This window comes from Pungitius pungitius, chromosome 5 (genome assembly GCF_949316345.1).
Source record: "Pungitius pungitius chromosome 5, fPunPun2.1, whole genome shotgun sequence".
Taxonomy (NCBI): Eukaryota; Metazoa; Chordata; class Actinopteri; order Perciformes; family Gasterosteidae; genus Pungitius; species Pungitius pungitius.
This window is the reverse complement of record NC_084904.1, coordinates 8,807,799-8,824,361: the sequence shown is the minus strand read 5'-3', so window position 1 is coordinate 8,824,361 and position 16,563 is coordinate 8,807,799. Positions and strand designations below refer to the sequence as shown.

General features: G+C 42.7%; 1 protein-coding gene across 1 annotated transcript; it reads right to left on the bottom strand.

Moving 5' to 3' along the window:
- Window positions 1–875: 875 nt before the first annotated feature.
- LOC119225678 (uncharacterized) lies at window positions 876–15,217 on the bottom strand. Its single transcript, XM_037483724.2, has 16 exons — window positions 15,025–15,217; window positions 13,033–14,286; window positions 12,835–12,870; window positions 12,583–12,755; window positions 11,421–11,592; window positions 11,283–11,333; window positions 10,554–10,652; window positions 8,079–8,162; window positions 6,887–6,960; window positions 5,086–5,782; window positions 4,400–4,564; window positions 2,794–2,909; window positions 2,218–2,325; window positions 1,896–2,067; window positions 1,669–1,710; window positions 876–1,581 (listed from the first exon to the last, which is right to left on the bottom strand). Exons 2-16 carry the CDS (start codon window positions 14,263–14,265, stop codon window positions 1,483–1,485), a joined length of 3,321 nt encoding a protein of 1,106 aa, XP_037339621.2. The 5' UTR covers window positions 14,266–14,286; window positions 15,025–15,217; the 3' UTR covers window positions 876–1,482.
- Between the last annotated feature and the right edge of the window lie 1,346 nt (window positions 15,218–16,563).

Below are 16,563 nucleotides of genomic sequence, written 5' to 3'. Positions count from 1 at the left end.
CATCCAGGAGGCGTCTTGAAGCTGTCATTACCAACAAAGGCTTTTGTACAAAGTATTGAATAAATATCATTAAGTGTGAATGCGATCCTTATGTTAAACTGTTGTCAAATATTTAACTGCGTGTTTGATATCCTATTTTGCATTGAATTATCATGTGATGTTTAGTGAAACCGATTGGCTGGCCCTACCAAACAAAAGATGCACCAGACCTTGACATTCTACTAAGAGTTGCTCAGGACATATTAACCAAAGATATTTTTTTTCTTCCAACAACTTATTAAATAGTTACTGCAGAGGTGAGACAACCTGCACTCTGATACTGTAGCGCTGACTTCATAAAAGAGCACATCCCCCTCAATCACATCCACGTACCACATGACTCCTCACGTCCAGGTATCACATGACTCCTCATGTCCTGGGAGTCTGTTGCCTGAAAGCCTCGTAGAAAACTGACAATTTGATTTGAAATGATTTAGAAATGTCTCAAATATTTTGTACCTAGATCAAATATTTTATACGATAATTGACCTTTGTTTCTTTGATATGCATTCAGAACTTGTAATAAAGGCAATAAATCAGTCGACGAATTTGAGATGAGTTGATCAGGATTCTTCCTTGATGGTGCTGCGGTGGGTTCATGGTGTTTGGCTCCCTCCCTCCCCGGTACTGCAGCGTATTGGCTTAAGGAAGCACTCTGCTCTTGTTTATATCCTTCTCTTCAGCTGAACTAGAGCAGCATAGGTGCTCCTCTCGAGACCCCTGTAAACCTTTTTTGATTACATTACGTCTTCTAAAAGTATAATACGAGCACCGTTACTGTGACAGCTGGAAGCCATCTTAACATGTTAACACAGTAATACAAAAGCTTATTGATAACTCACTTTTCTTTATTGCAATCTTATAAACGTGCTTTCTCTAAAACGTTATTACCAATGACAGAAGGAACTAAACCACCTTTTACATCAGTTCAGTAAAACAGCACAACAAGCATCAATTTCATCAAGAGGTGCTGGATACAAGTATATTGACTAGGTGGGAAGATTTGTTCATCTTCTTTTTAATCGTAATCACAAATGTAATTCTTCACGATGCACCTAAAGCGAACCCAGCCATCATTTATTCATTTCCTTTTAATACCCCCAAGGTCTAAGGTATATAATAAGAACAAATAGTAGAGAAGAATGCACTAGAAATACACATTATTTACATAGGATTGTCAGCAACTTAATGGTGCAAATTAATATATTCATAGGTCTCATGTTAGCGGTTCCTTCATTGTACAAACAAATATAAAACAGGTTTTTAAAAAGGCTACAAAAGAAACTGCTTCATGAAAGTACTGACACAAAACCATCTAATTTAACATCTCAGACTTTCTAACTTCGGAAAAATAGTAGATAAAAAAATATTGCATATGTCACTTCCTATCGTTTGTCCTGGAAGTCACAGGGGTTAGTTAGTGGGGGGGTCCGAGGTGGAGCTTCATGGCCGACGGTCGTAGTTGCTGATCCTTCTTTTGATGTGTGACAGTTTGGACCTGAGATATTTACACCTTTTCTTCTTAACCTGGTAGTGTGGGGACTGCAAAGAAATTCATTTTTATTCACCAAAGCCGTCCTCTAATTTCAGTGGACTGGATTTATTTGTAAGTGACTGCATGCTCCTTACCTTCTTGAGATTCTTCAGTCTGCTGTGTTTGTCCAAGGCGTCCTAAGATCACAACAATAGTAGTCAATGAAGCAGAAGTCCAGCACTATACCAACTTTTGTCTCGTTCAAAACTAGATACGAGGGAATAACGGTCTCTGTCTTCCTTCTGTATTAACCTCTTTCTATTGGCAATTATAACAACCAAGTGTAGACGAGTCCTATGACTCGTAGCCTGACTCGACTCACCAGGAACTGGGGACTGCCCTCGGGGTGCCGGCCCAGCTCTCGGCCCAAGTTAGCCAGGTCCAGGTTGATGCTTTCCAGCTCAGCCTGCAGGCTCTTGTACTCCTGATGTTCCAGGTCAAACTCACGCTTGTAGTTCAGACGCTCTTGCTCATCCGCAATGGAAGGAAACAAACTGCAGATGAGAACGGAATGACATTTGGTGAATGGATTATGTGACAGGTAACAGCCTACATTTGTCCAGTGGACACGGGATAAATGAATATCAAAACCAAGTTTAAAACCAAAAAAAAAGATTAATGCAGCTTTTTCATGATCCACTCACACATTAAAGTCCTCCTCCTCCTCCAGGTCATCTCCAGACTCCACACCAGTGTCGTAGCCTTGCAGCCGGGGCTTGGGGCCTCCCACAGAGCTGCTGATTTCCGAGTCTCTGCACAACCACATCACAGATTTATTGTTTATGTTATTTACCACCATTTACCTCGCCGCCATTACAGCATTAATATGTACCATATCTGCATATCTGTGAACATACAAGTTGATGTGCAACACTACCGGAAACTGCATCATCCTTTGTAAATACACATGCACATTGCCATTTCACACATTTACTGATTGTGACTTCTACAGCAGCCCTCAGTAGCTTGATATTAAGCCATTACCATATGCTTTAGTGACTTTTCTAAATTGATATTCCATAGACATGAGAGCAGAGTGCAAGTATTTAGAGAAGAACACATTAATGTGTTGTTTAAAACAGCATATTAACGCTATAGTATATATTATTTATATATCAGAGCGCTTTAATATTGTTTTTAAACTCTTACTTTCCTGTTGTTTCACGGTGAGGGAAGCAGATGTACCCATGTTTAGTCGGTCTGAATGATGCATAGCTTACCCTGGCAGGTAAAGAGGCTTATGGTGGTCCAGCTGGTCCACATAGTCCCTGGATCCCCTCCCTACGTGATTAGCCTCATTCAGCAGCACCTCTGGGTAACCTGACACTTTGCTCACCTGAAGCAAGAGAAAAGGTTCAGCATTGGATTTCATTCGCGCTAGATGCTAGTTTTGATCCAACTTTATACGTATTTAATTCTCAATAGAACTTTCGACCAATTTCATAAAGGAGTAGGGATGGGTGCTGAGAACAGTTGGACCCATCTTGTGCAGTTGAGGACAGGAGATTCACATTTATGTGGTGCATCATGGGTAGTGATGTGTTTTTAGATCCATATTCAGGTGTACTATTAATCATAGTACCCCATAGTTTATATCAATAACACAATATACATATTACATATTACATATACATACATATTATTATTAGAACATTTAAAAACAGAATTGTCAATGTATTATGTATTTATTATTATTAACCAATTACAATGCTAACTATTATTACGGCATACATTATTACATTTCACTTGTCCTTTTTTCTAATCATATATAAAATATATAGTATGTAGTTATTTCAATATACCAGTTTTAACTCTTTTATGAGATTAATTTATTTATTTGAGTTCAGCAATTTTGTTACAAAGAAACACATTTATAAAATCGATTTTCTCATAAGTAGTTTTCCTCAGGTCTCAATCAGGTGTTTCCCTCCTACCATACGTAATGGAGTGTGTGATAAACGTTGTGGTTGCTGCAGCATTCACCAGGACCAACCAGTTCCTCAACTTCACCCTTCATACCTGAACATCAGCGATACTGTCCCTACCATCAACAGGAAGCCTGAGACAATGTCTCCCGCTCAGGCACTAAGGACTCATACCAGGAAGGAAAGCCCCGCTGGCATGGAACAGGTTTCAGGTCATCATTTGAGTCTCTGTCCTCGAAATACATGGCCATGATGTCACTACAGACATATTCAGATCAGTATGTTTATTCTAATGTTCTTAACTTAGATGTTTCTCATAGTTCTTTAAAACACATAGTCTGCAACAAAGAGTGTCCCAACAGACCACACCCAGAAACTGCAAATGAAACCATCCCTCCCCCTATGTCGCTCCCTCACACACATACACACACACAGACACACACACATTAAGAATGTGCCACAACAAGTAAGACTAGGCCCACTTCCTAGAAGTGAAAGTTCAGTGTAAGTCCTTAGATTCTTAGTAAAAAAAAAACGCTTTTTATAGCTTCAATCATTCTGAACCGCGCACACGCACACGCACACGCACACACACACACACACACACACACACACACACACACACACACACACACACACACACACACACACACACACGCTTACTTCTTTAGGTTGAGGCTGAGCACCATCCCATTCCATTAACACAGGACAGAACTAAGCAATTGCTCAATTTAGTGTTTAAAATAACCACCTTAAAAGTACATGCTTAAGATTTCCAAGTAGGGTGTGTTACAGTTTAAACCTACGACCGGTTCTACATTAAATTGAGCTGATAAACTTAGTTTAGTCTTAGTGTGCTGTGTCAAGAAGCTTTGTCCAACACATAAACACACACACTCACCCAATCCCCGACACTGTTTTGAAGACCATGATTGACAACCGTCAGTTCCTCCCAGAGAATGCGATCCTGGCCCCAGCGCCTGATGTTGGTGCGAGTCTTGACTGCAAACACGAGCAGGATGATGAGGGCAATAAACACCAGGATGGCAAGGACGATGGCTATGACCTGGAAGAAAAACAGAAATCCACGTCAGTGCGACAAAATCCCATCTTTGGTCATCAATAGTAAGCAACTGGGATGCCTCCAGGTGTGAGCTAACACTCCAGTCCAAACGGATCACTACTGAAGTCCACAGCGCAAACGGGACAGGTTACATAGAAACCTATGCCACAACAAACAAACAACGATTCAGTGGCTCATTGCATCCAAAAGCACATTTGAAAAATTCAAGAGAAACATGTCTATTGGGACCGCAAAGACAGTTACAACAGCCCTCTGCTATCGGTCCCAGAATGTGCCCAGTGAGCCTGCAAATATATCTAAGAGAGCATTTTGTCAAGCAACAATAGATTACCTGCAGTTTGTCCATGAAATGGTACCATTTAGTTGACAAATTATACTGAGTTAAAAAAAAGAACATGTTTGGATGGTACGGTAAACATCGAAAAAGCTACAGTAGAAAACAGAGGAAAATGTTGGTAAATGGTCAATTGTCAAAGTGAGAGTGAAAAGCAAGCTTATCTCACCTCCTGGGGCTCCACCACACAGTAATGGTAGAGGTACTGGTTGAGGAAGATACCCTGGGCCTGGCTCTGGGTCTGATACTGGGCACACAGTTGCTGGACCTGGCTGTAGTAGACGGATCCTGTGGACTGGGCTGTTGGGTTCACCGACACCAGGTACACGATAGTGGAGATGATCATCAGAAATGCCAAAATGGCACAGATGATTATGGTTGCTAGGTAGAACTTCGGTGAGCGGGCCGCATTTTGCCTCGAAATAACCAACACGAATATGATGAGCGCAGCTATGAAGGTTATGGCAGAAATGGCGATGATGAAGCCTTTGGCCGCTGCTGGACTCAATTCTGTTTCTCCATAGCCACCAGCACCGCCTCCATACGAGCCACCAGCGCCGCCTCCATATGAGCTGCCAAAACCGCCGCCATATGAGCCACCGTACGAGCCACCCAATGAGCTGCCATAACCTGGTATCAAGCCAGCGCCACCTCCCACACCTAGGGAACCTACGTCGTAGTCCCAGGCCAATGTGGAGGCCACACAAGCAAACACAGCCACGCACAGGATGATGATGATGATACACAATATCTTCATTACTCCGGGTGGTGACGTCCAGCGGTAGAAGTGAAGGATCTTCCCTCCTTGGTAGGAGGAAAAGGCTGGTTTGGACATGACCTCGCTGTGCCTGGGTCTGCTGCCATGGCTGCAACACAAGGGGACAGAGGAGCTGGGCTCGATGACACATTCACATTTAGATAGGGTCTTACCAGGAGATCTCAACGCTGATTGGCCAAGGCTCGTCAAGTCACATCAAAGATGTTTTATGATAAGGTTCACAACATCAACTTTTCTCCTTGTCTCACTGCAGTCTCAGATACACTGGCCGGCCAGTTGCCCCCCATACATTTTAAGACCGTGGATGGGCTTAAAATGGCGAAGAAGAACGACGTATGTATTGTACAGAATATCTGAGACGCTCTGTACTGTCAATAGTACTTATGCACAATCTAAGTAGTTTCATAACCCAAATGTTTCCTTTTTATTTCACACGTGTTACATAACCATAGCACAATTTATGAATAAAGCCAGGCAGAATAATAGTGTAGGGGGAGATGGAATCTCTGATCTTCTCATCCTCACCAACTGAACTATTGGAGGGGACAACATTCAAAGTGGTTCTCTAAACGAGAAGGACATCAGCCCCAACAAATATTCCACGTCAGCAGGGTAATGGTGTTAAATATGTGGAGAACATTAGCATACACGTAAAGAAAGTACAACAAGACCTTAAGGGAATCTGTCCATGAAAATATAGTGAAGCATGTACCGTCAGCATGGAGTGAAGCCATGAAATGCTTGTTTTGACCTAAACAGTCTAATTTTACGGATGAGCTTTACTAAAACAGATAGAATGTCTGACGATAAATGCAAATTGCAGCTTCATGTACCCTATGCACCTTATCTGCCCTTGTCTCTACACAAGACCCAAACCGATATGATCTCTCTTTCTCTGGCTAATAGAGAAAGGAGGAAGTCTCCAAAATGTCACACTGTTTCTCTCACCACATTCTCATCCAAACTCTTCACTAACTTGGTCTGTGGATCTAATCCAGGTCCCCCACTAGCATCAGTATCGAACATGTTAAGCTTGGAGTGGCAGATTTCACACGCTGAATGCATAGAGACCTTTCTGCCTTCATAAGAGCATAGTTTTAGGCAAAGTAAGCTCAGGTTGTCATGTTTTAGTAAAAGAGTGTGTTTAATAAGCATTACAGTGTAGTAGAGGGATAGATGTAGGTGAGCTTACTGTTTGCCCATATGGTGCAGAGGGGATTTTCTTTTATTGTTCGGCATACTGAAATCCAACTGGAGCTTGCCCCGCTAAAAAAAACAAGAAATAAATATCAAACAACTATTGATATCGCAAATACATTAGGAAAGTGTCTTTATAGTAAAATCAAAGAAGGACAATTCAAACATCAAGGTTTTACTACAATCCACTGTGGACCAATTTCAATTCCATTCAGGGTTCGAAATGACTTAGGACTCTTGGGGGGTCCCCTAAAATGTAACTATAAAAAACACTGAAGACTACCTTGCTACACTATATACTGCAGGCAAAATTATATAGACATATTTTGAAGGTGGGATAATGGTCTTGGGATGTTTTTCATGGTTTAGGCTAGTCCTTGTATTGTAGTGGTGTCTGGAGAAGTGGATTGGCTGTAATCAAACAGGTAACCCTCCAATTCTGGAGCAACAAAGTTACAGCACCTTATATAAATCCCTGACATGACAAAGTTAAGATAACAGGTCATTCTTTCCTTGAGCAAGGAAGTTAACTAAGTTACCTAAATCCACCCGGTGTACTCATTATGGCAGCACCATGCATCTTCAAAGGTTTTGATCAAATACAACTGGCGTTTCTCATCCCTTATGTTAATGGAACTAGCCGCTGGATTGAATAATAATGATGTCTATAAAGACTGTTCCTGGCATCTAAATAAGGCACCGAAATCAGAGTTGCTATTCGGTCCGGAAGATAACGGTGGTTAAGACACCTGTACCGCAGAGGACATCCTGTGAATCTCCATAGCTCACTGCGTAGAGCAGTGGGCTTGTTGGCTTTAGGATGTTTTGACCCACGGGGTTCGAATCCCGATCGTTCCCATCTTTTTTTTAAATATATTTTCTTGAATACATGTTTTCATACGTGGTGATGTAGTGCTCACTTATACAATCGTGAACGCTGCAATGGATTTGTGATGCGTTTTGTAGATTTTCAGCAATATGTTTGTGAATGTGCTGCTGTTAGCTGGCAGGTTGTTTGGCTTCATACACATACAGCAAGAAACGTTGACAAACGCACTCTTCTAATCATTACGTTACACTGGCTATCTAAGTTAGTTAATGCAACTTTTGATATAGGAACACCAACTCCAAATATTTTACTAGAATAAGCAATTATTATGAGATATAAACATAATTGAAGTACTTACAGGATTTTCATTTCGATTCACTTTTTGTGAGGCTTCGTTTTTGCCGCGTTCAACAATAACATACGTGTCTGCGCCATAGACTGTACTGTTTACGCCAGAGGACCACAACAACAATCTGTGATGCTATTAGCTGCCCTGATTGCTGCCCAATCGCGCTAGGAATATTAAAAAAATATTGTTATAAATATAAAATGTCACTAAAGACAATCATTTTTAATGTTAAAAATATTTGTCGGGGACCCCCCAAAATCTAAAAATAAATTCTTATAGGTTTCTTATAGATTCAAAACGGATCTTCTAATATTGACCTTCTGAGGCTGCTGCTCAGCTACTGGAGAGAAGCACAGGCGAGCCTCACTTCCCTTTGCGTGTGTTGGAAGGACATATGGAACCAAACTATTCCCTATTCCCACCTAAGGGAAGTTGGGGAGTCAAACTACCAGTTTCTGGTGAAGCCGTTCCGTATTTAGTTCGTATGTCGCTTACTACGCCTCAAAACACGGTAAAAAGTGTGAAATTGACTCACCTGCTGTGATGAGCGCGTGATCCTGATGAGACTGGTGGGACGATGACGCTATCCCTGCACGCAACAGGTGGTAACTAGGGGCCACGCCCACAGGAGTGTGTTCATCACATGGGCTCCTCCCTTTACAGGACTAACCTGTCCTGTGTCCACCGGGGCTTCATAACAACCAGAAGGCTCCGTGGGAGCGCAAACATCCGGGATGCACCGCGCGAGTCCCGGAGAGCCCCCGCGCCTCGTGCTGCGGAGCGCGTGAAACTCGGTGTCACGTTTAACGCAAGCAAACTATAGGTTGATATGAAAAGGTTTTTCATTTAGCTTTGACATTTAGCAAACAAGAGAAAGCAGGCCAACATTATAGTTTCATTATCAACATTTAAGTAGCACCGTTTTCTATACATACTATAGTAGGTAATTAAACAGTATTTTTTAACCCTAAAATACAAAAGAAAAAGATGATTTGATTTTTTGATTAAAGGGAGGAGCCCAATCAGTTAAAGATTTTAAATATTACAAATAACAGCATGTCTTACTCTTCAGATAAAGGCTGTGAAGAAAGAAAACAACGTGACACTAATGCGGTCATTGTAAACGTGCTAAACATGATCTGCAGGAAAAATGCTGGTAAACCTAATACTGGGAACGGCATTTAAAAACACACTAAACCAGTCCTGCAGGCTGTGAGGCAGCAGCCATTTTAAAAGGCTGACAACAAGATGTTCATCAACATGGAGCTGTGCACACGGTCCAGTTGACCCGGGTTAAAGGGACATTTAGTGTTGCTGCTTTGTCCCTTTGAGGGAGGGGCCACACTTCTTTGGTATACGTGCTTCTGAGGGATTGATTAACTGCAATACCACTATCTAATGCGTAAAGACATTTTATCCATTTTACTAGGCTTCTACTTGTAATTTATTAAACAACATGTTGGCTTTATTTATTTCCATAGAAAACATGTCTAACACAATTCTAAATAAAGACAATGAGGAGATATACCAGGGTAGTAATGGTTAACTGCATCAATCCATTACATACATATTAATTCATCAACCTGACTATATTCTTATTTTGGAAAGCATATACGTATGTTTCACATGTCTTATGTAAACTGTAAGCTGATGGAAATCAACAATAAAAATAAAATGATAAAAATATAACTGTGATTGTACAGGTAGACTTCATCAACTATTGGCACATAGTGGGGTCTGGGTCTGGGGTCGGGGCCCTTCAGGGGTCGGGGCCCTACAGGGGTCGGGGCTGTTGGACTGTAACACTCAATGGCAGATGTAACACAAGTCACCCAAACGGGATAATAGCTGAAGATGTCACATAGATCTTTATAAAAAGTTGCTTCTTTGTCATGAAGCACATTACATATGATACAAAACAACGACATGCACATATCAAACTATGTACAAGAGTTTAAAAAGTAGTGACTAAAGATAATTAAAAAGCAGCCATCTGTCATATTCAACATTATGATTTCAGTAACAGGGGATCTGGAGCCTTTCACTGGACAGGAGAGCTGCAATGTAAAAAGTAATACAGGAAGCATACAGGAAGTATCATAACAAGCAGCTTAACCACCACAGTGTGACACATGCAGCATATGAAAGTACATCCAATGGGACCAGAGATAAACACACTTCAGCTCCTACCCTTCATTAACATTGACTCTGCCATGTTTACTTCATTCATTCATTCATTGGGTGAGATCCCATTTACACTCGCTTTCAAAAGGAACAGTTTTAAAAAGGGGGCTCGCTCTTTCCTTATTTCACTTTTTCATGAGCAGAAAAATTAAATTAATGCTTAAAATGTGGTGGGTTACTGACAGCAAACATCAATGCATCAAATTAGGCATTTAAAATGTCCTTAGCAACCTGTTTTTTTCTTAGTATGAATTCCAGGCGTGTTGATGAGAGCTGTAGCTGCAGGGATTAGTTGTTTACTTCCATGCCCTTGTTGTACTCCTGAATCTTCTGCTTGATGTGAGAGAGCTTGTTCTTCAGGTAGTCGCATCTCTCCCTTTTTTCTAAATACGTTGGATCCTGGCATGAAACAAAAGAAACAAATCCTTTAAGAATTGTATTTCAATCCAGTAAAAGTTTACATTTCTTAGTTTTTAGTAAACCAAATAAATATTAACAAACTAAAAGAACATTTAGTGAAGGGGCCGACTTTATTATAACATACAGCCATCTAGTTTAGTTGTAGTTTAGTTGCATTGGAACAACTGTGTGACTTCCTCTGATACCAACAGGTCGCCACTGCTCTGAAGGCTGATTGTATAGAAGTCTATGAGAAAGTGATGGTGGTACCACTTGATCTATTGCCTCAGTACACATTGTAAACATGACATTATGGTCTCAGTCGCCAAATACAGCAATTGGGGTTATATATAAAGTATAAAGTCAAATTGACCATAATGCTTTAGGCCAGGACAACCTTCTGATTGACCTATTTGCTTCCACTGCCAGAGTCGTATTTTGCCATTTCTACACATCGGAAGATGTGTAGCCCAGTAGGTAATGCCACCACAACCAGGTTCTTCTTATATACAATTCATGGTTACTACTAGCTACATTTATTATTATTATTTTATATATATTAGATATTTCATTGATTTAGCATTCCACCAATAAAGAACTAGTGGCAGATGGTCCACCAGCGCTACTTACAGCTTTCTTCCTTTGGTAGTCAGATAAAATGCCATTGATCCGCTCCTTCTCCTGAAACACAATTTGAATGTTATGCATACAGTGTGTATTCAAGTGCGTTCCTGTGTGTGTGTGCGTAGACAGGAGTGAGGGCCGTACCATTTGGCTAGAAGGCCGGGAGGGAAGTTTCTGCATCATCTCGTCCATCTCTTCAAACCTCTTGGCCATGGCCTGGACCTCAGCATGCAGCTCTTTGTACTCGGCGTGCTGGTCGTTGAATACAGCCTTGTACTGGTCCCTCTCCTCGTCTGAGCGGATGCTGGGGTACTTTCTGTGGGAACAAGAGACAACGTGTTGACTTTGGCTTATGGCTGCATTCAAACTACAGCTGAATGTCTCTCAGGATCCTGGCAGCTAAAGATTGTGACGCATCAAAGAGAAAAGATATTCTTATTTTATATTACTGTCAACAAGTCCCGTGAAATGTACCAAATCAACAATGTGTCCATCTCCATACTTTCTGACTTTCCTCGCTTGTCTGTGTCCGTCAGCCTCAAGTTCTACTGCGCAAAGTATCCGGCTTTAGATACAAACCCAATAGTTTATACCCAATACTTGCTAGTACACATTTATTGTTGGGTTGGCTCGACACACAGGATCTCAGGACTATAATAAAAATATAGAGTCCCGTCAGACTTCTTCTTTCAGGGCTTTACACACACAGCTATCACAGTGATCTTGTATGATGGTTCAATAAAATGAATGTCTGGTATATTGCATCATAATGACAGAAAGAGAAGGAAACATTTCAAGCAGAGCAACGTCATCAAGTCAGACAATCAGCAGTGATTGGTAAAGGTCAGTATCATATTTCGGACTTTTTTTGCTTGAGTTGTGCCTCACTCACTAGCACAGGTACCTGTGCTAGTGAGTGAGTGAGGCAAAATAAGCCAGGAAGGGACAACATTTAATCATTTGGAATACCAACATGTATGTAAATATAAATATAATAAGAGTGAATCATGAATCATTTCAGAAGTATCTTTAAATAATCAAATTTTCGATATAGCACATAACTATAACATAACAATCTTCATATTGTTCATCTTATTTACAAAACATGTTTTTTTTGTCGCTACATGGTCTCGCGTTAACAATTGCCACTGCCCCGATGCACACACTCCCACCAGCAGACAGAAAGCGCAACTGTAATTTATGTCAAATTAAATTATATTTTTAAATATATTGTCAAAAATGGACATTGAAGATCCATAATCGGTTGAAGTCCCGTTTTAACATAACTTAAAAGGTTTTCACTCACGCCACATAGTCGGCTATTATGACAGGTTTGGGGATGTGTCCGGCTGGTATGTGGCCTCGGAGGATCTCAGGCTCCCGTGCCATCACAGGAGCAGAGTATTCGGTGGAGCCCATGATGTCCGGCTGGAGAGTGGGCAGAGGAGTCTGCTCAGAGACCCTGGAGGATGGACCCAGCTACAGCACGCAGACAGAAATGGGTTCAGTGCAATTCAGGGTCTGATCCGACATTACAAAAGCAGCCTGTGATACTTACGATAGACAGAGGGAGCGACGATCCAATGGTTTTCCTCTGGGTTTGGGGAAGAAGAGAAGTGGAGGGATTAAATTGGATGCGTGCGATTTCAATCAGGGAATTCCTCTGAGGGAGGCTAACCCAACGCGTTCTTTTATTAAAAACATTTCAGCAAAAAGGGAACAGAAATTCATGAACTTGTGTGTGTGTGTGTCAGACCTCATATGCCAGCCCCTCCTTCCTCATCCTGGCCGCTTCATGCCTCCACAGCTTCAGACACACTCCTGCACCAATGAAGTACAGCACCATGGTGATGAAGAGGAAGACGATGGCTGCCGTCTGGCCAGCCTCTGTGCGACAAAATGCCCCATTTAATCCGTTATTGAACACCGGGAGGTAGCATAGCCCCCCTCGCGTGGTGTCCCTCACATACAAGATCCCTGCTGTTAAATACAGCACCCCCAAGACCAGGTTGATGGAACACTCGGTGAGGGGCCACCAAGAAGAGTCTAGAAGGATGGTTCTGTAGTACAAGCTCATGCCGAGAACGACCAGGATAACAGTCACGATCCATGCAAGACCAGCCACCACAAGGACAAACGGCGTCTTGGGGCCCGTGTAGGGGTCGCCCCCATATCCACCAACACCACCGCCGAGCCCCCCAAAAAGCTGCGGCTGGGAGTACCCATACATATTGAACCACTCGTTGTCCTTATGAACATAAGCACAGACGCAGGCGAACACTGCAGCTCCCATCAGCAGCTCCACACAGCCTAGGATCCTCAGCAGGCCGGCCCAGGACTTCATGTATGCGTAGCGCAGGTGGTACTCCTCCACCCGCTCGTGGTAAGTTAGGGCCGACAGATTGGTGGGCACGGCTGATACGGAGTCGAGGGCTTCGCTGCCGAGCAACAACCCGTCTCGCTCCTTCTGAGAGGTGTAGCTGCCCCCAGAGTAGGGGTCCCGGTTGGACCATGGCAGGGACGGAGAGGGAGGGGCAGAGTTGGGTGGTGAGCAGGGGACTCCTGCTGTTGTCCGGCAGCTGGCACTCTTAGTGGATGAGGGGGCAGTGGAGTAAGTGGCCGATAAAGGCGGGGGAGGAGGGATGGTCCAACCATTGCTGACACTTTTACCGCTATTGCCACGGAAGAAGTTCTTGAGGGAGGTGGGTATGAAGCGATGGACTGGTTTAATGTCCATGGCATCATTGTCACCGTCCATTGGCTCATCATCGCTGGGGTGGTACAAGGATTCACCTCCAACAGCTGGCTGCGCAGGTAGAGGGGGAGGAGGAAGGGGTTCCAAGCTCACAGCTGGCCCTATTTCATGCAAGGGGCCCGGAGGCATAGGAAGATCCGGGTCATGCCATGAGGAGCCCCCGGGGACCTGGTCGTAGTGTGGATCTCCCACCCGGTGGAACCAGGGCTCAGAACCAAACCCTCCTGAAGACATTGGGACCTGGACCTTTGCTCGCTGCAAAGAGAAACAGACGATTTCAACACATGATGACAAAATCATGATTCCAGGGGATTAAATGATTCCACATTTTTGACCTTGTTTTCATGGTTTATAATAACGATGTACTCATTATCTAATGTCATTGCTACTGAGATTGGAAAAAGGCAACAGGAAGCGGACTTGGGAGCAGTTGGGTCTGGGGGCAGCTACCCATTCCCCAGCGGTGCAAACAAGGAGAATAAAAATGTCTCAAACATATAGTTGTCTTGCTATTATTGTTTCACAACATTTTCTTTTCTCATATACACAGTGTCCTCCACCAGCAGCATCAGTTCTTTCCTTTCTTGACCAATCAGGCAGGAGACAACGGCCCTCAAAGTTGATCCAAATCGGAGTCACAATCGTCTTAATTAACTGCAACTGTGATAAAAACGGTTTGTCAGCTAACAGTTATCCATAATTCAACTATTTATACATTTACTGTTTCATTTTGTTGTTAGTACATTTTTAAAGGGTAAGGTAAAGGGGCTGGTACTATACTAACAGCCCCTTTACAAAGCATATTTCTGTCTGTGTTACCTGGGCTACTTCTACTGTAAACAGGTAATGAGAATGTTAAATTAGAAATGAAAAACATCACAGTGACGTGTCCAACAACGTAAACATACATTGATTGAAGGTTGACACGCTAAAATCTGTATTAATGTCATGCAAAGAGAAAATGAAAACAGTTGATATGCGGACTCGACTCACCTGCTGATGAATCTCGGTCTTTCTTCACAGTGAGAGGTGTGGAAACATCCCTTCGATCTTAGACACTCTCACACTGACCCCAGGTCAGAGCTCGCTATGAACACCGCCTTAAGGAAGGGTTAAACGACAGGAAGGGAAACCGATCCCAGATCCCTCCCGCGGTGAAACTCACCTGGCGAGTCCGACCGGTGTCACGATGCGTTCACTGTCTCCTCTCTCGTCAGACTTCTCACACTCCATATCTTCTAGCAAGATTTGCTCATTACATCAGAGGTCTTCAACAGGGGGTCTGCGGAGGTACTGCAGGGGAGTCGTGACATTTTTGGTTGATGAGACAATTTTGTTATATTTCTTTAATTTGTTTTCAACCAATTTTTTTCCCACGAATTTAAATGTTTTCAGAATCAATATTGTATTTATTGTCTTTAAATACACTTTAATATAAATCCAACATATTGTAGCGAACGGATAAATTGATGGATAAGATGTTATCTTTCATATTACCCAAGTAAAAATAAGAAAGCATCTGGGGGTTCAAAACGCCAACCCTTTGGTGACCGATGCACCCTCTTTACCTTAAATAGGAAACACTATTGTGATCCATTGCTGATAAGTGTGTGTTTATTCTGTCGGTGAGGCAAGGATGTTTGTCATTGAAAAACACACCATAGAATTGCATTGGCGACTCATCAGTACAGCAATAACAGGTACAAAATAATGTATAAAAACATTAATATAAGACATAAATAAATAATAGATAAAACATAAATCACAGGCATCAATGGTTAAACAGTGGAAAGGTGCTTTGTTAAAGGGGCATGCTATTGTCTATTCTTGAGCACTATCCGGTGTGAGCTGGGTGGGGTGGGTGGGTGTGATGGGTGTGTCTGGGTGTGATGGGGGTGAAACCGCTCTGGGGAAAAAGCTGTTCCTCAGCCAGTTAGTCCAAGTTTGAATAGTCCTGAATCGTCCTTCTAGTGGCAGTGGAACAAAGGGGACCCATCTTTGAAGACGTTGCTGGCCTTCTTCCGGGTCTGGGAGGGTGACTCCCACAATCCCCTTCTCTGCTGAGCAGCTACCTCACAGGAAGACACTGGCAGGGTCAGTCACACATCAAGTTAACCACAAGTTCAGGGGGCAGGCCTGCTTGTGAGTGTGATGGAGGCCGCATCCTCCGTAGTTTTGGGAGGACGATCTTGATGTGCTTAGAGGCAGGTGACCGCGGCCTTCTTCAGGACCGGGACAATGGTGAGGTGACAACACACAGGTGTTCTTTCATGCACGGTCAAAAAACTGTTTGCTTCCAAAACACAACCAGATAATCCTCCTGATTATATAGACCCGGTGGGTATTGCATGAAACCTGGATAAGGAAGGATAGGATTGGATCGGATCGGATCGGGCTGAAGACAAGACGATGACGACTGGAGTTCAGGTAAGCTCAGGTGGGTATCTGGAAAGACACAGACGTGAGCTCGGTGGGTCTGTGGTCATGGAATGACGAGATCAGACAACGGGTAAGTGATGCATGTTGGGTTAT